The 25,608-nt window shown below is 44.5% G+C and overlaps 1 protein-coding gene across 15 annotated transcripts in view; it reads left to right on the top strand.

The window, feature by feature from the left end:
• The window catches only part of LOC126541604 (E3 SUMO-protein ligase PIAS2-like), a 164,571-nt gene that overhangs the window by 97,587 nt on the left and 41,376 nt on the right, over positions 1 to 25,608 (top strand). For 10 of the 15 annotated variants that reach the window (XM_050188443.3, XM_050188440.3, XM_050188447.3 and 7 more), the window contains 5 exons: positions 373 to 446; positions 4,388 to 4,548; positions 6,410 to 6,576; positions 10,138 to 10,317; positions 15,073 to 15,427. In XM_050188443.3, coding sequence (XP_050044400.1) covers positions 373 to 446; positions 4,388 to 4,548; positions 6,410 to 6,576; positions 10,138 to 10,317; positions 15,073 to 15,427 — 937 coding nt within the window. Of the gene's footprint in view, positions 1 to 372; positions 447 to 4,387; positions 4,549 to 6,409; positions 6,577 to 10,137; positions 10,318 to 15,072; positions 15,428 to 18,354; positions 20,916 to 25,608 lie in introns of those variants that run through there. The other 5 variants (XR_007601686.3, XR_008614768.2, XR_007601687.3 and 2 more) reach the window with 5 other exon arrangements.

Below are 25,608 nucleotides of genomic sequence, written 5' to 3'. Positions count from 1 at the left end.
AAACCGGTATCGTTATAAGTGGGTTCGACTGTATCAGCAAGCGCTTTTCAGCTTGGCTAATCATGGCAGTACTATTACATGGTCACGTGACTTACATGCAACATGTTTGATGGTGATGTGGAAGCCAATGTTGCCAGCACTTCCCTGACAGCAAAGGGCTGGGAAGGCAACAAGTTTTTGACAGTGCCAACCTTTTTGCCTATGACTTGCTCTTGAAAGCACGTGTGCAGTGTATTTCAGGTTGTTAAAGTCCGTAAATGGCTCCTTTTTTGACATTGGGGGACACAAATCGATAAAATGGGGATCAGTCTTGGCTGATGCTTATAAAATTGCAGTAGCTTATGTGGCTTTGTGTTCGAACTCTTTTTGCAGTCAAAGAAAAGCTTCAACATGACCCTGACTCTGAGATTGCAACAACAAGTCTGCGTGGATCTCTAATCTGTCCGGTGAGTTTCGAGGTTTCTGCTCCACCACAAGGCAATATTTTAGTCTGAGTGCAAAGATGTGAGGCGGGAACAGTGGCGTTGCCAGCTTTGTGGGCCATAATTTAGCTTCTCTATGTTGCGTCTTTGCCCATCTGATGGTGTCAATGAAGAGCACTAAATTGGCTAAATGTGAAACTCGCGGTGCTTGTTGTTTTATGATAGCCAACGAAGAACCATGGAATACAGTAAAATGTTACTAAAAAACTAACATGATCAAGCTTGCGTTAAGGTAGGAGCAGGCGCGCCCATGTTTCCTCCTCTGGCATGACTGTGGCGGTGCATGGCTGTCAGCTCAGCGAAATGCATACCTTGCACCCTACGTAGGGGTAATTTTTGGCAGGTACAAAGAGTGCAGGAGCCGAGGTGGCTGGTGGCTTCATGTGTGCTCTCTTCCCATGCACCTAGTGCTAGGAGTCGCGTAATCTAGAGAGTCAGACACGCATTGTAGCAAGAGGCAAACAAAGCTTTTGCTCCCCTCTGCCTGCGCTCTTCATCATGCCAGCGTTGCGGCATCGATTGTTCGTGGTTAATTGAGTGAGATCTGTTTATGCTTGTGCACGTGTGACACTATGGTTGTTACTTTAATTAGTAAGTGAATGTTTACTGCAATTTATATGGCTAATGAAACTAGAAACCTTTGCATAGTTGTCTAACGCTTTGCTATCACCCTCAATGCTTTGCCTGTTGGGCGGAACTGCAACTTCTTTTACTTGTAGAACCAATACAGTCTACGCTCGTTACAATGGGCCCGCGTACAACAGACATTTGGATATAACAGACCATATTTCAGCTTTAGTTTGTTCTACCTATGTTATTAACCCTTGCAGGGTCGATTTTTTTCGCCGTATGCGACCGCCCAGGGTTGATTTATTTTATTGCAGATTTCAATTCTTCTGAGGGACTTATTTCAAAACAAATTTACCATAATTTTTCTAGGGTGATCGTAGAGTGAGAAAAAAATATCTTGCGTTGGCATATATGTACTCTTTATTCATGAATAACAACAATAAAAAAAGGAAATAGACTTATGAGAATTAAAAATTTGATGCATTGTTATAATTCAAGGCTTAGAATATGCACACACGAGACTATTTTTCAAGTCTGAAATGTTCCTGCTCTTACACTAATATTTACGTCCATAGCGTAATCGAACTGCGTAGGTGAGCGCACCCAAGAAAACTGTATGCTTGTGTGTTCGTCAAAAAAGCAAAACATGTGGCAAGCTTCCGCTAATCTTCATCTTATTGCCAACCAGAGGCTTTCGTGAGACTTTCGTGAGTATCCAAAAAAAAAAAAAGAAAGGAAACACATGCACGGCAACATCTTTCCTATGCACACCCCCGTGAGCACTAAACGAGCGAGAAAAAGGTGGTCGCCCTTTGAGTGATTAGTAATAAGATAGCCATCAGTTTTGCCAGCGCGAGAAGCCGAAACCGCCCATGGGAACAAAACCCAAAGCGCCTTCGCCCGCCCGCGCACCATTGCGTGAAGGGTAGTATATAGACGCGCCGGAGCAAACTAGCTCTAAAACAAACCATGCAACAAAAACTGAGAGAGGGAGGCGCACGAAAAAAATTCCCTGTATTACCACATAGTGGCAGCACATGCCAGGAAAGGAAAAATTAGGAAATTGGTGCACTTTTTAAACGCACAGACGGTGCCGTAAATATACAGCATCGACTATTTTGGACTTGTTCACAGTGCAGTATATTTACGTCATTGACCCTGAAAGGGTTAATGCAATGAAGTTCACATTTAACGGACTGCACTACAGCGGACGAAATTAACCGCAATTTTTTTCATAATTGGCCACATAAAACGTACTTTTGCCATGTCAACATGGGCGGACTACTGACTTGCGAAGGCCAAGCAACGATCGTGGCTTAATATCGTGCATGCGAATGAGGAAGGCAGGGCAGAAACGCGCTGAGAGGGGGGTTCTACTCTGGCAACGGCTGCTTACAGCGTGGCCACCGTATCTCGAAAGCGATCTGCAATAGGGACAAAGTGCTTGCCCACATGGGTGCCGTATATTAAAACTGATCTGCGATGTGGACAAAGTGCGCCCAGTGCAGGTAGCTTCGTATGCGCTGTGCTTTCGACGTTTAGTTTGCGTTGAAGCGAGAGACAGCACGAAGGTCGATTCGCTCGCTGCTGCTGCCATGCTTATCTTGCTTAATTGCTATCGCTTAATTTGCTATTAACTGTGCTTTAATTTTCATTAATTTGACTCCCACTAATGGTCGCGGGTTCAACCATAAGTGGTGGCGTCATCAGTTTCGGTGCCATTTAATTTTCATCCCACCAAAGGTTGTGTGTTCGAGTTCCTTAATTAAAACCTAAGGTTGTGGGTTCGACTCCCACCAATGGGCATGGGTGGTACCATCAGTTTTTGTGCCATTGAATTTTGGTGCCACAACACCATATGGTCAATTGTTTTATTACACCGGACAATGGATTTTTCAACCCATGAGCCACTTGTGACTTTCGCCTTAATAATTCTATGTTATTCCATAGTGGTTCTATTGTTTACCATTGTGTGGACGAACATGTCTAGATAAGATATCACCTAAAATTCAGGCACAATGCAGGAGAGAGTGTAGAATCAATTTGTGTAGAGACGCGAGCTAGGCACGAACCACAACAGCAACTTTTCCACATGAGGTGCGAAGTATCCAATGTTCATGGTTCGGTGTCTTATCTTTAATCCTGAATGCCATCTCGCCAGACTGTGGGCGGTCTTGCAAGTACTTAAAATTTAGCTGAATTTGGCTGTTTGGCAGCTTATGAAACTTCTGTACTACCATATGTTAGAGTTGGGGTCGGGCATGTCAAAAGGGGTAGCTGGCCCATGCCGTCGTCCGACTCATCCGCACTAAGGACATTGTTGAAGGGAGGAACTCGTTCTCATCGAGAACAAGGAATATGGGATTCACTTACGATATCTACATGAAGTGTGGAGAATGTTACCTTTCATCAGTCTATTAGACTGAAACAAAGCACATCGATGATCCGAAAACGACTGCTTAAAACCCTCTCTGCCCTCCCTAGATCCCTAGGTCAGGGAAACTGCTGTGCAACCTTTGTTCAATTGGAGCGTCTAAAGTTGTAGAAGGACCCACCTTTGAGGGCGAAGGTTCACACATTCACTCCCACACCTTAGTTTGACTGAACACACAAAAAGGAAGGGGGCCTCGTAGACAGGGGTAGTAGTCATGCTTGACTCAAGCTGGTGTGTCTCGATTCCAGAGCTGACTCTGCAGTTAGTTGGGCGTCTGTTAAACGACTGTGACGATTACCGGTTTCTGTGGGAGAATGCCGTAGAACACCCTTTTCCAGGAGTTTTCTTGCTTCGTTTGGTCCGTGAAGGCGACAGCGAACCAGCTAACAATACTTGGTTCGCCAAATGTGTCCTGCCTTGTGGCGCCGGTAGTCTGTCTGAAGGAGACACAGTGTTAGATTCACGAAGCAATTCGTCGCAGCGGGCTAGGAGAGGCTAGAAGATCGCTACCCCTGCTGGCCGATTGTAACACCCACTAGCATTAAATGCAGCTTGCACAGGCACCAGCGTTGTTGACCCACAAATCACACAGTGGTGCATTTAGGCTAAATATTGACATGTAGATCCTTCTCACAAAGGCTGCCATAGTGTGCGTAAGATGAGCAACATCTTCATTTGCAACAGCAATGTAACATTACCTTTCTAAACCAAGAAAGGCCTGCAATGGAGAAGGGAGGTGGCAGAGGAGGTCTGTACTGATATGGCCATTTCATGGAATCCAGTAGTGGCACCTGCAGAAAACTAGTTTGAGAGCCTTTGCACACTGTTAAGTGTCATGAGTTGTGCCTGAGGTAAGTGCCGTGCTCCATCTTACAGTTTTCTTTGTTGTTTTATTGTGCAGCTGGGCAAGATGCGAATGGGTATTCCATGCCGAGCACTAACATGTCCACACCTACAGTGCTTTGATGCTTCGCTTTACCTGCAAATGAATGAAAAGAAACCCACGTGGATTTGCCCAGTCTGTGATCGGCCGGCCACCTTCTCCTCATTGGTGATCGACGGGTGCGTGCCCTTTGCAGGTTTAATTTTTGGGAGGGTCAAGAGTAACTTCCCTTGCATGCAATGCAATCAGGATGGTTTGTGTGTGTGTGTGCATGTGTGTGTGCATGTGCACATACATGTGTGCACATGGTTTTCTCTCTCATTTTAATTATTTAAAAAAAATTATTTGAACGCTCTAAGTGTCATCAAGGAAGTAGGTTGGCTTTGGCTGTCTGCCTTTGTTATTGGGGATGTGTTGATGGTAGGCAGCAGTCATGGCCAGGGATCGTTGCAGCAACCAACCTCTTGTATTTGGCAGCATATTTCACTTCAGCATATTTCACCTATGACCTTTGCTTGCTTTCGCTATGGCATGCATTTACAATCGAACCTCGTTATAATGAAGTAACGGATATACTGAAGTAAATAAACTTTTCCTTGAAATTTCCATAGAGATCCATGCATTTAAAACCTCATTTTAATGAAGTGAAATTGCCCTGCCAATGGATATAATGAATTAAATTCATCCTCGAAAGCAAGGAATGCCCGGTGGTTTGGCACCGGTTTGCTATGGCTGTTCAAAATTCCCGTGTCCCTGCGTCATCGTCCCTGCATCATATTGAGCAACTCTGGTCTTTTTAATTTAATTAATTAATTATGGGGTTTTACGTGCCAAAACCACTTTCTGATTATGAGGCACGCCGTAGTGGAGGACTCTGGAAATTTAGACCACCTGGAGATCTTTAACGTACACCTAAATCTAAGTACACGGGTGTTTTTCGCATTTCGCCCCCATCGAAATGCAACCGCCGTGGCCGGGATTCGATCCCGCAACCTCGTGCTCAGCAGCCCAACACCATAGCCACTGAGCAACCACAGCGGGTTGGTCTTTTTCACCGCCGCGCATAGCTGTACACCTGCGCATAAGCATCAGCTTACTATTGCACTTCTACGCTGACCTCTCTCTTGCATGTGCTTGGCTGCGTGTGCCGCGCAGGCAAGCACAGTGGGGCATGGCCTCCAAGATCTCCCCAGCGCAATCTTGGAGGTTCACGTGCAAGTTGCACCACGCTGCAAGGCTACATGCAGTGGTGTGAAAAATTTGGGCATTCACTTCTTTCTCTATGGCGCGCCGCGCACGCAGCCACAGCTGGGCCTGGTCTCTGAGAACTCCGGACGCAATCTTGGGGGTCACGCCCAGGCTGTGCATTCACTTCTCCCTCTCCCCGTGACATGGCGCGTGGTCTAGCCGCTGGGGGCGGCCTCATAGATGGTACTGACATCGGTGCAGTCTCGGGGGCCACGAGCCGGCCGAGCCAAACCGACGTGGCAAAGTTTGCTTGCCTCTTCGGATCACTAAGTGGAGTGCTGTGTTATGTGCTATGTGCTGCTCGACCGCAACGAGCAAAGTGGAAAGCGGGCGTGTTGCACACACCGAAGACTGTTTTCTTTTTATTCAAATTTCATTTCATACGTGGCCATGTAACGGTTCCGTGGGCTGCAAGACTGTTTTCTTATTTCCATGTTTACGGTTGTGCACACCATCGGGCATATATTGCAGTAAATGTAATAATGAATATAACAAAGTAATTTCAGCTGCTCCTCCAGCTTTGATAAAACGAGGTTGAAGTTATAATGGGTTCAAGAAAAGTGTGTATTACTATAGATCTATTCAGGTACAGTACAGTTCATACTGAGCAGCATGATTGATGGTATTCGGTGGGGGAGGGGGGAAGGGGGGGGGGGGGGTATGAACATGAGCGTAGTAACCGCAGAAGCAGCAACAAAGGCTGAAGCTAGTAGAGTTGTTATTCTTTGTTCCGTTTGCCTCTATTGTGCTGTGTGCGCTGCTCCACCAATCTCTTGGGTTGGATGTTTGCAGTTTATTCATGGAAATTGCCATGAAGGCACCGAGTGATTGCACTGAGGTTCAATTCCACGAAGATGGTTCCTGGTCTCCTTTGGTGCCAAAGAAGGAGACGCATGTTATTAACAGCCCCAGTTCCTCCGCAACAGCATCTACCTCTAGAAGTTCAGCTCCTTCATCATGTAAGCATGACTTCCCCTCTACAGAGTAGCAGGCTGGAACATGCTGACTTTGCTGCCTTTTTTTAGATAAGTTCTCACTCTGTGTGTGTATGCATATTTTTTCATTCAGTTCCGATCAGTCTTTCATAGCTCAATGTCAGTTTCAAGTGAAAGCTGCAAGTTAGCCACTTTCTTGTTTATTAAAGCTTTGATGCTCACCTTGGTAGGTGACCCTTTTGTTGGTATTGAATTTGCCACGGCACTCCTGCTTTCAGAATGCTTGACAGGTGACAAGTACGCTGAAACCGACAATGAAAAGTTACCTGCTCTTTACCATCAGCACAACTGCGATCGACACGCAGCGCCAATGACAACTATACACAAAGCAGTGATCAAGCCATGTCATGCATGGTCTGCACTTTTGTCTGTCGCGCAGATTGACCTCAGTGAGCTGGTGATAACTCCCAGAACTACCTGCCCATAAAGCTATGAAAACTCTTCTGTATATTGGAGGGAAACTGGAAAGGATAACTTTCTCTGCAATAAAAGAGTGTCATAACACACAAGTCGACTATTAAAGTATTCTACTCAATATATTCTACTTCAGCTTCTCAGAGAAAAAAGCACTTGATTCTGTTCAACAAACGTTATATTGAGAAAAAAATATTTTGCAGACTTTTATACAGTACATAGATGTAATCAGTGTTGGAATACTAATTTGGTGTCCCTTTTAAAAGAGTAGTCCATATTGTCCATCTTGATTTCCTAGGTACTCAAGTTACTGATAGCTTGCAACATTATTCTTATGCAATGTTGTGCAACTAACTATCGAGCATATGCAGCATCGTGCTTTCTTGCACAAAATTTGCAAGCATGGAACTCGATATTCAATTCGAAATCTCCTGTTGTGTATTCACGCACCTCTGCTTTAGTTTAGCATGATGGCAGTGTATGTTCCATACTAATTTGATTTTGAATAAAAATTATTACATTGTGTAAATATCATAAAGTATTTTTAGAATACAAATTTGATTGGTTTTCCAGAAATTCAGTGTTCTCCAACAACCAGAGATTTGAAAAAATAAGCCAAGTTTATTGCACAACTAAACAACTAACGTACAGGAAAATTGCGCATTTTGGTCAACAAAATTCTCTAGTACATAGAACACTTTGGCTTGACAGTATCACAACTGCAGTTATTTAATGTTGTCGGGAAGGAAGGGTATATGCTTGACATGGGGGGGGGGGTGGAGGGAGGGAGGGAGGGAGGGAGGGAGGGAGGGAGGGAGGGAGGGAGGGGGGGGGGGGCGCAGCAACACCCTCCTGCATGTCTCAGTTCCTTCAGACACCGAAAAGAGAACACTCTCTAGTGTCTGGTAGAGGCATGTATCTCTTGCAACTCAAGCCAACTCTGGGCACCATGTTCGCACCACCACTCACACAGATCTTTTTGGCCCAAAATTTTATCATGCCCATCTCTTTCAACCTGTACTTGTGGCAGCAGAAAGTGTTTCATCAAGCATGTGAAAATTGGTGATGGTTATGGAGCTTATCAAAGTCTTTCCACAGTGCTGACGTGGAAGGGGCCTTTTCGGTAGCTTTTGTTGTTGATCACATATTTTGGTCCCTTGGGGTTGAAATTTTTCTTGCTTCTGAAGCCAGGTTTTTTTTACCCCCGTTTGCCATTGAAGCATCCTGGTGGCACTTAAGCTACTCTAGAGTGAGGGACTAAAAATATTGCCAAGCTTGATACTTGAAGTTGGTAGTTTGGAAACCGTGTTTTTTGGGCACTTAGCCAGATTAGTAGCAGATACAGAGGTTTCCACCTGGCGGCTGGTGCTGTCCAAGTGCATGAAGAGGCAGTATGGTATGGGTACTTGAGCTGATAGTGTCAGGTAGCCGTAAGCACTAGCAGTGTCCCCAGAAGTATGCCCCCTTTATGCTTTTGCTATGCTTCACTTCACGGGCGACGTGCTTCGCCACAATATATATATGTTTGGCATGCTTCGCCACATAACAAGGTTGTACTGCGGTGACGCTGACTTAAACGGGAGGCGGGACAAAGCACTAAAAATGACTATTTCTTTAAACAGTTTGAATGAAATTGGCACAGTTAATGTATGTTTATCAACTAATTTCATAACTGCAGTATTTCTTCTAGGATAAATATTTTTTTACAATATCCAAAACAGAATTCCTTGTTTAGTGCCTAATTGGCTAATTAGCAGCAACTTTCATGGTAAAGTACAGCACACAGAATCGATTCTGAATGTACATAGTGTAGCATAACCTATAACTTGTCGTTTTAGGCCATGTTTGGTGGAAGTTATAAGTTGTCAAACTTAGTCATAAAATATGCCCCCTTTAATACTAGAAAAAAGGTTAATTTTGAAAATTTCCTCAAAAAGGTATTATAACAAAATTTACTTCACAACACACCACATCTATTTATCTTTCCAGGAAAAAAAATTCTAATGATAGCCCAAATAGAACAAAAAATATTGCTCCTACACAACACAAAGGACACGAAAGTTGTTTCGAGAAACCAAGGGAAAACATTCCAAAGCATCTATTTTGGGTCAAATTTTATAAAATTTTATGGAAGTGAAGGTTCTTCAAAGAAGAAAATGAGAAAACTGAAAATACAATTTTTTGACCAATTTTCGGCCTTAAGGTGGAGCTTCCCCATAAAGAACAGCAATTTTTGGGGCTTCGAATATTTTGAATAGTAAGTGTCTTTCGAATCAAATCAAATATGTGAAGTATTGAATATTTGCACAGCTATAATTAAAAGCAAGTAAGGACTCAACCTTGATGTATTTGTCGGCATTGCCTGTGCAGAAAGGCCCAAACATGCAGAAACGGATGAAATCGTCGTCACTTATGTAATCGGCACTACAGTTAGGGTGGATAAATTCAAAGAGAGGTTCAGCATTTATTTTCACTGCTAATGAAGGGAAATATTTTTTCCGACAAAATGCAAGTAAAGGTTCGAGGGACTAATCCACCAGCTTGAACTGGTTTAGTGTTGCAAACAAGAGGAACAAGTGGGCATACTGACACTTTGCTTGTCCTTCATTTGCCACTTTGAATGAAAACCATCGTCAAAAAGCAAAAAAACTTGCACGAACGTGCACTTTCCTTTTAGTTGAGTTCGCACCAGCACGGTTGGTAATAATTGTGATTGCGCGTCCACGCTTGTGTACACACAGCACGCAGTAGAAATATCCATTTCTTTTCCCTTTGTGGTGGTTTGACAATGCAGTAGCTTGTCTTCCGTACCCGCCGTGGTTGCTCAGTGGCTATGGTGTTAGGCTGCTGAGCACGAGGTCGCGGGATCGAATCCCGGCCACGGCGGCCGCATTTCGATGGGGGCGAAATGCGAAAACACCCGTGTACTTAGATTTAGGTGCACGTTAAAGAACCCCAGGTGGTCAAAATTTCCGGAGTCCCCCACTACGGCGTGCCTCATAATCAGAAAGTGGTTTTGGCACGTAAAACCCCATATATTATTATTATTGTCTTCCGAGTAATGAACCTTGTGTCATTAGGAATTTCTCTTTCTCTCTCTCTTTCCCTCAGCATCGAGGGATCCACCTGGTCGGCCCAGCAAGAAACCTCGGGTGGTGGTCATAGACCTGACAGCATGTAGCAGTGATGAGGAAGATGACGGTGGCCGCAGCTCGGTGCCCACGCCTGGATCTCACATGGGCGGGCCACCGCCGTTGGTCTCTGGTATTTCCGGAGGTGCACACTCTCAGGGTTTGTTGTTGCGCTGCACTTCTTCCTTGCACTGGGAAGCTAGTGACAAAATAGCTAGTTACACCATTGCAGCTTTGTGTGAGCTGCTGTAGTTGTGTTTAATTCACCTAGTGCAAACCCTCCATACCACCCCAGAGTTCATGGCGTGGTTAGTTATATCTCGCATGCTTTCTCATCATATATAGTCTTCGCGGAATGAAACGTGACAAACCACTCTATATGTGACCACTCTAGAGTACCATGTTACGTCACTAGGGATCTGGTCACTAAAGCTGATGCAGAGTCTGATCTTAAATGTGCGAGCCAAATTTACGCCGATGTCACACAAACTGCAGACTGTGGAAATGAAAGTATGCGCATTAGTCAGCCCTAAATTGAGTTGTTTCATTCTGTGAGCACTGTGCATGCATATTATTTAAAAAATGAACAGTTACCATGGTGGGCTTGCTGCATTAATTTTTGAACATGTTATAAGTAAACCTGCCTATTTGGAAAACGCTGTTGCCGTAGTCAGCTGGGCTATACATGTTCCTGCACATACAGCAGGGAACCACAATTACCCTCGTATTCTGCAACAATCCTCAACTCGCTCTTTTTCCACTCGACTGAGCTAAACACAGCTTCAGCCCTCACCTGAAGAATGCGCTATGCTTCTTGCATATTACCGGCGAAATATTGACTGGACTTATTTAGCCATCATAGGTGATCAGTGCTCCTTACAAGTGAAACAAAATCACGCAAGCATTAAAAGTAGTGGTGTGCAAATATTGAATAGTAAGTCTCGAATCGAGTACTGAATCGAATCAAGAAAAAAAAAAGGCAAATATAGAATAGAATATGGAATAACAAAATTATTTAACAGAAGCTTGAATATTTACAAATTCTTATGCAAAAAAAGCCGCTGTTGCACGTAATCTGGGGTCAAGTTCTTTCTCCGGGCTGTAACAATGTTGCCAGCCGTCGAAAAGAACTTTTCACTTAGTACACTCATTGCTAGAATGCACAGTCATGGGAATTGTTGCTTGCCTGTTTCCAGAATGCTAGAGGGTCTAGGTCCTTACTGCAAGTGGGCTCTCGAAGGTACTGCTAAAGCTCCTCGATGTTGTCTGTTTTGGAGGAGTGTCTTCTTTCTGATGACGCTGCCAGCTCCTCAATGCTGTCCCAGATACTGATGACGTGCTCCTTGTGAGCTGTAGGTGTTGACGCTTCAGTACAGTTACTTGATGCTTCTTCTGGAGAGCTCTGCAACTCAGTTCTTGCAAGCTCCAAGAGCCTTGTTTCCTGGAACGTTTGAGCACAAAAGAGGTTCTTAGACCTTGGTTCACAGGCAGTTGCCAACACATATCCTTTTGCTCGTCCTGCCCTGGAAACCTTGTCCTCATGCTTTTAAGCATGTTTCTTACATTTGTGTTCCATAGAGAAATGGTACTACTGACAACAAAGTTGCATACTTCTGGCCGCTAAGATCTTCGGTCACCAATGCGAGTGGTGAAAGAGCTTTGACGAGCCCAGCCTCTGCTTTCCACTCCTGTGGTGTCCGGTTGGGCACAGTTGTTTCAGGTGGCAATCTCTAAACAGACGGCTTCTTTCAGCTGCACAAGACACGAGAGCATGTCATGCATTCTTGCTGCAACTTGGACACTGTATTTTTAATGTCCAACAATTGCGCGACACTTCTTGAGAATGTCGGGAACTCCTGCTGTTTCTTCCTTGGCATCTTTCATAGCTAGTTGCACTGTATGGTTTGTACACTGCATTTGGACGTAAAAAATGCCCCCTGCAAGGAAGTTGCGTGCATTGTCCGTCACCACATAGACAGGCACTTCCTGCACTGGCAGCTCCCGGTTATCCATCATTGCTTGCAGGTGCTCCAGGATGTTGCAAGCACTGTGGCTATCGGTCACACTCCGGTTGTCCAATGCAAAGCTTCTTATCTCGAAGTTGAAGGTTAAGTAGTGGCACGTGAGGCTGATGTGACTTTGCTTAGACCTCGACGTCCACATGTCACTTGTAGACGAGATCGACTCTATGCTTTCCTGGAAGTCTGCATGCATTCTCTCCTTGCCAGCTGTGACTGTGTCCCTGTACAACTCCGAAATGATTGTCCTCGAAAACACCATGCGGCTGGGTATCTTGTACAATGGCTCCATGTGGTTCATCAGCTGTTTGAAACCTTGATTTTCGATACAGATGTAAGGCTGAAGGTCGAGGGCCAGCATGGTGGCCCTGGTGGTTATCGCCATTCTCTCGCGCTGCGATGGGTCCTTTGCCCGACTTCAGTGCGCTTTTGATGAGTTGGGGTGCACCGTCTGGTCTTCCTTGCTTCCTGCTGTCTCTCAAAAACACACTGTGCAACGAAAAATGCTTGTTCTTGAGATGCTTCGCAAGTGGCGGCATTGTACTCTATAGCGTTCGAAGTTTCGTTTCACAGCTTTTGCGCGTTGCCTCTTGGCCCAAGTTTTTTACGAAATGTTTCCAAATGGCACTTTTCGTTCGTTCAGTCATGTTGCCCTTGACCGAGAGCAGGATTGTCTGACTGCGTTTTCCGAAAGATAGCGTAGATGAAATTCGGGAGCAGAACACGTCGGCTTGGTTTCCAATAGCAAGGGACTTGGTGGTTTCGGATCGCCCGGAAAAACGACGTGGAGCACGCAGGGCAAACGAGGATAGAGAAACTGGCACCACTTCTATCCCGCTTGCAAAAGTAGGAGAGAAATTGGTTATCTGTGCGGCCGTGGAGTTGTGGTGCGCGGTTTCGCGGTTCACAATGGTGCACTTTCATTTCGTGTTCGTGAATTACAGTCTCCGATTCCTCTCAAATGTGTCTACAAGTTTTGCTTGCGAAGGAAATGAGACATGGTGCAGCCTGTGTGAGCGGTACAAACAAAAGGCTGTTTTAGTTGAGTTTCGCGATTTGGCTGTGTCACGACCACAATTAAATCTGCGTGCTATCAGGTTCGTCGCATTCAAACTTTGTGTATTTATAGAGTCTGTGTGCTAGACAGTGATGGAACAATACGACTGAAATGTGTTTTCCATATTGCCCGCTAACCAGGCTCGCCGAATGTATCGAACTATTTGAGAAGTTACTATTCAATTCATATTTGTATGTTCAAGTACCGTATTTACTCGAATCTAACGTGCTTTTTTTTTTTTCAATAAAACGGGTTTAAGAATTGCATGTACATTAGAATCGAGTACGACCCTAAATCTGCTTTACCATATTGCCATTGGCATTTCAATATGGCCGCCTCATACGTGCTTTGAGCCTAGCTGCCGTAGCGTCCTCCATGTGCTGCAGTATGTGTGCTTAGGCAATGTTTCCTTTGGCTTAGGTTAGTGCACCGTCCATCTTCCCGTTTTCTGCGTTTGCTTGCTCTATCAGCATGGTAGTGCCAACTGCAAAGACATGCCGAGTTCATCACGATGCCGCAATTAAAAGGAAAGCAATCACACGATTGCAGACAGACGGAAGTCGGGCCGAATCACGGGTGTTCGGAGTTCCTGAAACTTGCGTGCAGGACTGGCGCAAACAGGAGAGGTGTTCTACACCGGCGGCTGCTATGTACGGTGCGGCCCCTATCTTGAAAGCCGTCTGCGGCAGAGACAAGAATCTACGTATCTAGGCGCACCGCACTGTGTTCTTGTCGCGTACTACGCGTTGAAGCGAGAGGCCGCACAAAGGTCAATTCCGTCTCTCCTGCTTTTAAAGAGTTTCCACGATCATTGAGTGAAACTTGTTCATGCTTGTGTGCGTGTGACACTATGCTTGGTAATTTGGTTAGTAAGCGAATGTTTAAAAGTTTATATGGCCGATAAAACTACTATCCTTACTTTTCATATAGCTGTCCACTAATTTGCTATTTTAATCGATGCTTCGCCTTTTGCGCAAAGCGGCAACTTTTTTTATTTATCACGGCAAACGGGTGCACGTTACAATCAAGAGTATTCTTCTTTTGCTTTTTTTTTTTATTCGCTAAAGACGGGTGTGCATTACAATTGAGGGCACACTAAAATCAAGTAAATACAGTATTTGCACGTCGTTAGGTGAAAGGAGTACCGACACAAAATTTCCATCTTTAGTTTTTTTTTTTCTGTATGTGTGTGCATGCATGCCTGCTTTAATGAAGGTTAAGCCCTCAAAGGACTAAAAGAAATACTGTGAGTGTCTAAGCGCTCTAACTTAATACAGTGCAGTCCAGTTAAGTGAGTTTGAGGCCGCTGTTGTCACTGTTAGGCCACGGCGGCATCAAACAAGAATAAGACTATGGTCGCATGAAGTAAATAAATACTGCATGTTTTTTGTCCTTACATCGTACTCTCTCCGAGTTCCGTTTTTGATATGCAAGTGGGTGATTCATGCTATTTTGGTCAAGCAGTACTACCGTTTAGTACATACTTTTTCTGAGCTCGGGCTAGCTAGGGCTTAACGAGTTTTCGCTGTATTTTTAAGTCGACCCAACGTTATAACTGATATATCGGTACATGTGGTATCGTCATGAGTGTCGGTACACCTTTAAGTATGACATTGCTAAATTAACAGCAAGTTTCCATGAGATAAAAAGCCTCATGCAGCAGTACTTATAAGCAAAGCGTAGATCTAGAACATAAAGGCCTGTCGTTTATCAAAGATCCCAGGGCCAATTCATGCACGTCGAAGTAGGCACTGGGCATAGTGGTTTTGTCCTCAAAATGGGTACAACCTAGAACTTCATAACTGCACTGACCATTTCCCTCTTGTTACTCTTTGCACAGGAGGCCCTCCGTCAACTCCACTTGGCGGTGCCTTGTCCCCTCCACCTGGGTCTTCGCCACCATCTTCGTCGTCGGGCGGTACAGCACCTCTCATCTCCCTGCCTTCGCCCTCGTCTTCTTCGTCTTCCTCGTCCTCTTCCTCGTCGTCCTCTTTCTCAAGCATTTTGGGCCCCGCAACGGGGCCTCCACTGGGACCCTCACCGCCATCGTCTGTTGCCCCAACTGTGCCACCCTCAGCCAGCACGACAGGAGGCTCGTCTTCACTGCACTACTCGAGTCCCCCCCTTGGCCCTCTGGGCTCTGCGAGCAGTTCAAGCAGTCGCCTCTTGCCCTCCAGTGGACTTGTGGGCTCTGCGTGAGTACTTGACCTACTGCTTCTTTTACTCTTGAGAGGTCTGCGAAGATACTTCAGCGAGGCAACCAAAGTCATCTGCTGTTTCATAGGTCAAGCTTGGCCAGGGGTAGGAGTCTTTGTACTCTTAGCCTTCCGTTTGTGCCCAGATAACAATTCTGAGTGTTCATACTTGTTGGTTGCAAGGCATGATGTGTGCCAAGTGTGGGCCAGTAACCACTTCGCCTACTGTTCTTGTGTTTCATCAAGTATGCAGTACTGCTTCTGTGATACCTTTGCTGTTCTGTTGCACATATCTATAATTTTGTCTACTTGACAACTTATGCAGTGGCACACTAAGTGCAAGCTAAGCATATTATTATTATTTATTTTTTTGCAATATCTCTGAAAGCAATAGATATGGCTGAGCGAAACTGTGTGCATTTGTGAATATCCGCATTGTACTTTGTGTAGTCTTGGCATTAGTTTGATCAGATTCGAGTAATTAGAGCCACTAAAATGCCATAGTTACTCGCGTATAACCAGCACCCCTAACTTAGAACTCCACGAAAAAAGAAAAAAGAAATGCGTATAACTTGCACGTTTACCTGAAAAAGAAAAAAAGAAAAGAGCGCTAGAAAGATACAACTGCACACTCAGTGATCATTTCGTTTTCAGAACATTTATTGAAACGACCACCACCACATCACTGGTTATCCTATTCTCAATCTTCGCCACTCACACTGCTGCCATCCGAGGCTTCATCGTCACTCTCAAAGACTTAGTCGTCCTCGGAACCACCCAAGCTGTTACTGATGGCACATTTCTTTAAAGCTTTTACGCGCCAAGTCGGCCGGTATCGCTTTCCACGCATCCACGATATACTGGCACAGCAATGGAATATTAGGCCTTTGCACGCGTCCCGTCAGTGTGAGGGCATAAAGGCCGGTGGCCATCCACTGGGCATACAGCCGCGTCATGTGTGCCTTGAAAAGCTTGTTCAGGCGCACGTCGAGTGGCTGTAGCGTGGACGTCATGCTGCCAGGTATAACGAAGTCGGTGCCGGTCTCGGCGAGGCGAGCCTTCACCGCATCAGTGCAGTGACCTCGGAAGGAATCCAGTATGAGCATCGACCGGCGTGCCAGCAAGCACCTGGTTTTCGTTCCCAGATTACTCGAAGGCAGTCACCGACTAGGCCACTGTTCATCCAGGAATTTTCTTCTGCACGCACGATTCCCCGGGGCAGTGGGGTGCTAGGTAACGTCATGCGTTTGAAGACAACATACGGGCGCAGTTTCGTGCAGCGCAGCTTAGCATTTCCGCCGGTCGGCAAGCTGACTGATTTGGAACCCTTTCTTTCCATGGTCATGTCCATCGGCATCTCAATATACACAGGTGTCTGATCAGCATTTCCCACCTGAGACAGCAAATAGCTGTGCTCCTTCCGGATGACATATCGTTGAAAGTTGAACAATTTTTCCTCGTAGGTATCAGGAAGCAGCTGGCACATGGTTGTTCGCCGCCGCATAGAAAATCCATGTCTTCGCATGAAGCGCTGTAGCCATCCACGGCTTGCATGAAACTCGCGTGGAATGTTCATTTCCCGGGCTAACTTCCGGGCTTCCATTTGTGCCATCTCAGTTGAAACAGCGTGGCCATGACTTCTCTGCTCCTCAATGAACTTGGCAAGCTGCGTCTCGAGGTGTGGGTACGCGCCAGTCTTTGGACTACGAAACGCTTGCCTGTCCTGGTTTGTTGTTTCAAGACTCTTTTTTTCTTCCTCCAGTCGTGAATGCACGACTCACCGACGTCATGCTGTGTCGCAGCAGCTCTGTTGCCGATTTATTCGGCAGTGGCTATAATCTTTAGCTTCTCTTTTGCTGTGAAAGACTGCTGCCGAGTCTCACTCATGACACCAAAACAAAGCAGGCAAACAGTGCAAACTGGGGTGTAGTACACGAAACAGCGCCTGACACTAGGCTCAACAAGGCTGGCTGAAAAAAACGTGGCCAAGGGCATGGGGCAGAATAAACGGACTATGAATGTGGATTTGGCTATGCCTTTCGTTGGCCCCTCATCGGCTTGACAAGCGTGGATGACTATGGGGAATGCGGACTACACGGGGGGAGGCTGCCGCGCATTGCCGTGAAGCTGAACCCCCCCTCAAAAGAAAAAATTCGCAGAACACCCGCACCCCCACTTTTTCAACACAGTGTATTTCTTTTAAATTTTGGTGCGGGTTATACGCAAATAAATGCGGTAGTTGTGAAACTATGCTAAGAGAAGTACTTGCACAATGTTTGTTGTGCGCATGTGTGGTGGCTTCTTGTTTACAAAGCAGCAGTAAGTTAGGTACAGTTATTTATTGTATTAGCATGATAATTATAAACTACTCGCTTTCCTGTCAAACACTCCACTTGTTCATTAATTTTATTGCTGCAAAGGAGATGCTGTGCTTTGCAAGTTTCTGTCTCGTGGAACCCTGGCTGGCTGGAGTAGAAGTGAACTGTTAGGACAATTTGCCATATATGCTTACTGTGTCCTAATTGTGCCAATGCCATAACCAGCAGCTGTAGAATGCTATTGATTACATAGCTGGTTTCTTTGACCCTTGCATATGCAAGATTTTTCCCTTTTAATTAGGCCAAAGGTATTGACCTCATGTGGTGTCATTGTGATGCATGTCCTGGTTAAAGACGCACTGCCACTCCCTGTGGCACGTCTTTAATAGTATTTTATACCAGTCTGTACATGAACTCAGTACCATCTGGAATAATGCAGAAAATAATTATGGCTGCTGAGATAGTCATAATGCTTTGCATGCCATTACTGTGACTGCACTCGTAGCACTCTCCATTGTTTTTTTAGCATGCTGCATCCCCTGCGAGTATCAGAAACTGGGTGGCGACTTCCCCATCCTCCCTCCCTCTCCCCCCCTCCTTGGCTTCCAGGTGGTGGATATATTGACGCTATTGTAGGCGTGTGCGGTTGTTGATGCCAGTTGCCAGCCGCGCATGCTTGCCGTTTCCACCCATTTCGTGTAGGAAGAGAGCGCTGTGCCGGTGAGCCTTTACACCTGTTGCTCCTTGTCCCCTTCTGGGACTGTCCTCTCTCCTCATCTGTCTGCCTGTGCTGCGTGCTCTGTCCCTTGGGCATTGCCACTGGCCACTCGCTCCTGCAGCTCTGCATCTTTTCTCTTTGCACCTGCTTCCCTGGAATTTGACCAGTTGCCAGCCCCCTCTTTTGGAGTCAGCTAAAGCCAGAGGCTGCCAGTTTTTTTTTTTTTTTTTTTCTCTCTCTCTTCTCTAGTGAATCCTGCCTGCTTTCACAAAGTATCGAGGAACTTCTTACCATGTTCAAATAGTCTGGCCAGTGTTTTGAAAGGCAGACCTATCTTTGTCAAGGCACAGATATGTCCATCTTTTGGAACTTCGGCCATGCTATGTCTGTGCCGCACTAACTACAGGGTCAGTCCCAAGTCGGCTGTCATTTCTAGCCAGTTTCTTTGTGATTACATAGGGCAGGGCTGAGAATACTTGCAAGCACCTTTGGCTCAAACTAGTTAGTATGCACATGCCTTGGTGTTCCTAATAAGACAGGTGCTTGCAGTATCTCACAAACATTATTTTGTGTTTAGCAAATAGGAGGAAGAGCATTTAAAGGTTTTAGTGCAGACAGAAAGTTGCCTTCACTTTGTTAGTTGACATTATTGCCCATTGCATTTAGCAGAGAGATGCGTTGGCTTGTGGGCATTCGCTGAAAGAAGCCCGGGTGCAAGCATCTTGGCCTACATACCAGGAGCAGGGGCAACACTCACAATACTTCCATGCTCTGAGCACGTGATACAGTTTTTATCATTAATCATTCCGGGTCTTGTAGAAAACCCCTGCTGTATAATATCAGGGGTAAAATGTAGTGAAGCGCACATTGCGAAGCTGTAAGTTATGCGAGTGAGCTTGGTTAGCTTTAGACTCAGATATACAGGTCATGGAAAGAAAAATATAAAACATACTATAATGATCTCCTGGCCCATTCCACAATGGAATTAATAGTTTTATTTCTTGGCTTTGTTCTTAGTAGTGTGTCTATCATATTTGTGGTACTTATTCAGGCCCGAGTGATGCATCTCCCAAGTTGACAAACTACCTTTTCAAAGGACCTGATGTCTTCCTACTTATGTTTTTCTGGACTGTGGCACCACACGTCATAAGCTCTGGTGTTGTGAATTCATTGAGTCTGTCTCTAGCACTCAATTCTGCCATCATACATTGCGACTTTGGTATGGCTAGTATTTGTCCAGGCTCCGAGGTAGCTAGGCTTGAATTTTTACAATGCATTCGTCTTTTGTAGCTCGTCAAATTTGGTGGCTCATGGGGATAGCACTCTAGGATTTGCTTGTTGTGCATCAGCCCGATATCTGCGCATCTACGGTAAAACCTTGCTAATACGTAGGTGGCAGGGAGCGTGGATCAGGCACCCACTAAGCGATGTACTGATTAACTGACAATAGAAGATCACAGGCCATAGGTATACCGGCCTAAGAATGTTAATTCTCACTGAAACACGCATGTGGACAAGCTTTATTTGCGGGCAGGCAGCAAAAAATCTTATTTTCACTTGCTGCCATGGCAGCCTTGCAGTGATGACAGCATCCTAAAACGCAGCGAAGCCAAGAGCCAGTTTCTCCATCAAGCCCCACTTCTCTGCAAACACCCTCCTGGCATTCAATGCACTGGCCGTGTTGGATATGAAAGGGCCATCATGCATGTCGTCGTCCATGACGATGATGTGGAAGCTCTAGAAGCTATGGGAGCATAAAGCACGTCACTATTGGTGGCGACTGCAGTGCGGGCGAGGTCCGTACACCGCAATTTCACTATCGTCTGCGTGCACAACATTCCACTGATTCCACACTTGTATGTGGCGAAAAATTAATACGACACACTAACCATTTGGCATGTTTTAAGCCACTACAGCTTAAGCAGTGAGGCAATATATTAGGGCAGGGGATTCATTGCAATTATATTTAAACCGGAATTACTTATTGAGTACGTATCAACAAGGTTTTACTGTATATCTAATATCTGCCTTTACTGCATTACCCATTTTTCTTTCTCTTCAACATGTCCAGGTCGAAGCTTCAGTGATCTTTGGCATTCAACACACAGTGGCGCTGTTGACCGTGCTTTGTCGTGCAGCATGTTTAAATTGGCAATCTAGGGCCACCTGCATTCTGAACCAACTGCTGTCGCCACTGCAGTGTCACATGTAATCTTCAAGTCCTTTGTCGGTATTTTAATGTCATGTTGACCAAGAAAATTTTGATTCATGCCTCACCACTCATTGTTTTGGTAGCTGGAGAAGAATTCCAGCGATTCTCAGGATTCAAAGTGCCCAAACACACTGCAAGCTGTACTGTGCCCTAATGTAACAACCTCAGTGACTTTGAGTAGTTGTGTTATCTCGGTTGCTCAGTTCTGCATGTTGGAAAATAAATAGCTTGCTGCAGCCACCCTGGCTTTCCCCTGCTTCTTTTCACTTTGCCCTACTTGGTGGCATGGCACTCGAGCGCATGGTGTATGCATGGCTGTGACTGAGTGTGGCGAAGGCAAAAGCTACCTTGATGTTGCTTTGCCCAGGCCATCTGGTGTAGGTGCACGAATGACTGCAAGTGCATGCTGTCTGCTTTCGTGTGCTTTTATTTGCTACAGGACAGTGGGGCTTTTTCCACCTACAGGAGCTGCACGAAAGCTTGGGGGACAACAAAAGCCCTTCCCACATCCCTCCCTCTTCAAAAAAAAGAAAAGAAAAAGTAAAAAAAGATGGTTCTGATAACTCGTGCAACATCCTGGTTGCACTGCCTTACCTGGCTGCAGCAGCCACACTCCAATCTTGTAGCAGAATGTAGAAACTACTCTGCTCTTGGTGATAGCTGCACAGGCTTGCAAGGTGAAAGTTGTTTTGCCAGCTTGAATTTTGTGAAGGCCCAGTTGCAAAATACCCACCTTAAAGGCAAACTGTAACAAAATTTCAAACCACGTAAAAAAAAAAAAATCTTGGTTTCAGGCAGCGTAGATGTAAAGCAGCCTCCATGCAAAATTTTGCATTTAAAGAGTGCATGTATCACGAAGAGCTTTTTATATGGGAACTGAACAAATTCTGTCATTACTGCTTGCCAGAAGTGATGCATGACCCAGCTGAGATTAGGGGCACTATACTTGCTGACAACTTTCTGTGGCAATGATGCGAAAGCTACCGAGGCAAAGTGCGCACAAACAAGAGCGCTCCCGAAAGGAGTTCCACATTCTCATCTGCATTAGTTTAACCCTATGAAGGTTTTTGCCGTACATGTACGGCGGCGGTTTTCTGTCCCACAGGGTCTTTGCCGTACGAGTACAGTTTCAACCCTCCGTTTGAAATTTCACGCCATGACGATGCATGCTTACTGGGAGGTGCTGCCACCGCTTAGGACTTGCAAGAAGCGTTTGAAATTTGTGCTACCTTCTTGGGGAGATAAACAGAACTGATTTCTAGCTTCAGCGCGTCGTGCAGACTGCGGCAACACCCCTTTTGCGGTTTCGGTTTCGCCACGTGATCGCAACGGGGGGGGGGCGCGAAACGTCGTTTTTCTCTTTCTCGGCACTCTCTTGCAGAGGCGGTGGAAGTTGATTTCTATCTTGATTGGCGCTGCTCTTAGCTTGTTTATAAGTGCCGCTCACTCTCAGCGACAACGCGCTTTCGCGGTTTCAGTTCCTCCATGGACCGCTACGGAAGCACGCGAAATTTAATTTTTCGCTTTGTCGGCACGCTATCGCAGGGGCGGCGGAAGTTGATTTCTATTTTGATTGGCACTGCTCCTAGCATGTTTATCACCGCCGCTCGCGAGGTATTCTCGCTCTCTGCGGCAGAGCACTTACGCGAGAGGGTGCCTCACACTTCTGCCCAAGGCAGCCGCACGCAGAGATGTCATGTGAGCGCCAACACAACTTGTCGCTTCAAGAAAAGAACATACGCGCATTTTAGGTGTGCAGACTGCGATAAGGCGCTGTGCGGAGACCCGTGTTTCAAGGAGTACCACACTCTGAAATACTATTGAACATTTTGCAGTTCTGAGTGATGCCGACACCAAAATACTGTTTTTACTATTTATTCTCGACTTTATACATCTTGTACATTCAAGATCTGCAATAAAGTAATTTGACCACCTGGGAAAGCTTTTTTCAAAATAATTGAACCCTCAAAGGGTTATGCAGAGAAGAGAAAACATAGCTTGTGTACAACAGCAAAATAAGACGAAATGCACCAGTGAGTGTTAAATTTGGTCTAGTTTCCCACTTTTCTCTTCCGTGTTTCAGAAAATGTGAAACCGAAGCTGCACTGATTTGGTATCTGCTCCAAGAAACCAAAAGCAGGGTTATACACAGGTGGACTACTTGGTGCATTAACACATGTGCACAAGCTTGCCCGTGTAGCTTTCTCTGCATTGCCACAGAAAGTTGCCTGTGGGTATAGCAGGCTGCCCGCAGCACACTAAAAAATCTTGTAGGTGACACGTTCGGTTTTATGTCATATCCATTAAACACCAGGCACATGCATCATCTACCTAGGTGCTATTTAACGAGGGACATGGGTTGTTGAGCTAACTGTCTTATATTTTGATAAATCAGATAAAACTGCATATGCTCATTTAGTGTTTTGTGTTCAGTTTCAGTTTATTATTCATTCATAACAATTTGTTACAAAATATGGTATACAGACAAGGGTCCCAAAGTCAGAGACTGCACCGGGACCTTTGGATTAGAAGTTATACAAAAAAATAAAGCGGAATACAGAGCAGAGAAACATATCATGAAATAAGCAAAATATAACCGAGAAACTGAGTGATGACACACATAAAAGACAAAAGGAAGAGGAAAGATGCACAATCAATGGTAATTCCACAGCTTCTAAATAGCAAAGTAACATTGTAGGAAATTAATCGGACAGCAAATAATTTTTGAGTTCATATTTGAAAGAGTACAAGGTAGTTGACAACTTAATGGAATATGGAAGACTGTTCCAAAGTTTAAGCGCGCAAAAAGAGGAAGCCGTCTTTCCGTAATTAGTATGACATAAAGGCAACAAGAAATTTCCTTGTGCTGCAAACCTTGTGTTATTGGGAATAAAAAGGAGATCAGAACTAACAAAGTTGTAAGAAACTTGTTGAGTTAGTAATTTGAAAAATAATATTGCTAAATGATAGTTAAACAAATCAGTAACTTGAAGAATGCGGTTTGTACGCAGTTGTGAAGAGGCGTTAGAAAAAAAATGGCTTTGCGTTATAATGCGGATAGCATGATTTTGAATGTGCTGAATAGAGGAAAGATGACAATGATAAGTATTACCCCAAGAAGCGATACCATAAATGATATGACTATGAATGAAAGCGAAGTATAACGATAATAATGCTTCTTTGGAAAAAAATGCACGTGATTTGAGTAGTGCTGTAATGCCAAATGCTGTTTTTTGTTTGATGTGTGCAATGTGGTTAGTCAACTTAAGGTGGGGATCTAATTTGATGCCGAGGAAAGAAACACAAGTGGAGGCAGGAATGTCATGCCCATTCAGAGTTATGGTCGGAGAGCAAGGTAAATGTCTCTGTGATGACTTAAATAACATGAATTGCGTTTTCATAGGGTTTCAATGTTAGCGAAAGTAATGATTTATCCAAGAGGGTAACAGTCGTATCGTCTGCGTATAATATAGGTGGGGTGTAATTAAGGCAGTCAGGTAAATCATTTATATAAATGGAAAATAATAGTGGACCTAAAATCGAGCCCTGAGGCACTCCTTGGTTAATAATTTTGCTTTCAGTGAAAGCCCCGCCTGCGTACACTGTTAATTCACGATTAAACAGATAACTTTTTAATAAATTAAGAGCTGGACCAGAAATGCCAACAGACTCCAGTTTAGTAAACAAAACTTTGTGGTTTATTGTATCAAAGGCTTTAGTAAAGTCTAAAAAGGCCAAGCCAACAAAGTATTCGAGATCAAGTGAATGTTGAATATAATCGGTTAATGCCAGCAAAGCCAAGTTATTCGAGCTTCCTGAATGAAAACCGTACTGACAGGGTTTCAGCAAGCTAAATTTGTTAAGGTAAATGTTAATACGACGAAGTATTAATTTTTCTACAACTCTACTAATTGAAGGTAAAATACATATGGGACGATAGTTTGCGACTTGAGCTTTGTCACCCTTTTTATGAACAGGAATGACTTTAGCTTTTTTTAGACTTCTAGGGAATATACCGGTCTTGAACATAAGGTTAATTAAGTTACTGAGAGCATCAGAAATAGTCGGAGCAATAAGCGTTAAATGAAATGCAGAAATTCCATCAAAACCAGGACTTGTGTCCTTTAAGTTGAAAATCTCAGTAAGGACTTCTTCAGATGTTACAGGAAACAAAAAGAAAGATTTATCGCATCGGCTCGTATGATAAACAGAAGGAACATGGGTAGTAGTATAAATTTCATAAAAGTGATTACTGAACGCACGAGGAATGCTAGGCGGGTCAGTGATAGTCACATTATTATTCAATTTTTCAATGGAACTGCCAGAACGCGGTACATTCAGAAACTCGTTGATAAGTCGCCATTGTTTTTTTTTTTGATTAAACTTATTTTTCATGAATTCATTTTCGTACTATTGCCTTTTAGATTTCTTCAATAAATTACTCAACATGTTGCAGTATTTCTTATAGCGTAATGCTAAATTCACATTGAAAGGCTGTTTTTTAGTCTTCCTATACATGTTTTCTTTTTTCCTCATGCTCACAAGTAGCCCATTAGTGATTCAAGGATTATGCAGAAATTTAAATTTCTTTTTGCACTTAACAGTGACAGTGTTAGCATGAACAGTTTTTATAAGTAAAGAGGAAAATAACTGAAGCGCTTCTTCTGGATTTAGTTTGGTAGCTATAACTGTCCAGTCAATTTTGTCAATTGCATCAACAAAATTTATAATATCAAGACAAGACGTAAGATAACAGGGATCTGACCTAGGAGGGTTAGATTTGAATGTGACGAATACAGGGTAATGATCTGATATGTCTATGTCAATTACACCAGACTCTGGTGAAGGCGAAATATTAGTGAGGGCATGGTCTAAGAAGGAGCTGCTTCCTTGAGTGGAAATCCTGGTGGCCGAAGTTATTAATTGCTCAAGC

Source organism: Dermacentor andersoni, chromosome 2, assembly GCF_023375885.2.
Source record: "Dermacentor andersoni chromosome 2, qqDerAnde1_hic_scaffold, whole genome shotgun sequence".
Taxonomy (NCBI): Eukaryota; Metazoa; Arthropoda; class Arachnida; order Ixodida; family Ixodidae; genus Dermacentor; species Dermacentor andersoni.
Note: the sequence above shows the minus strand (reverse complement) of the source record. Positions and strands in the feature narration are given on the sequence as shown.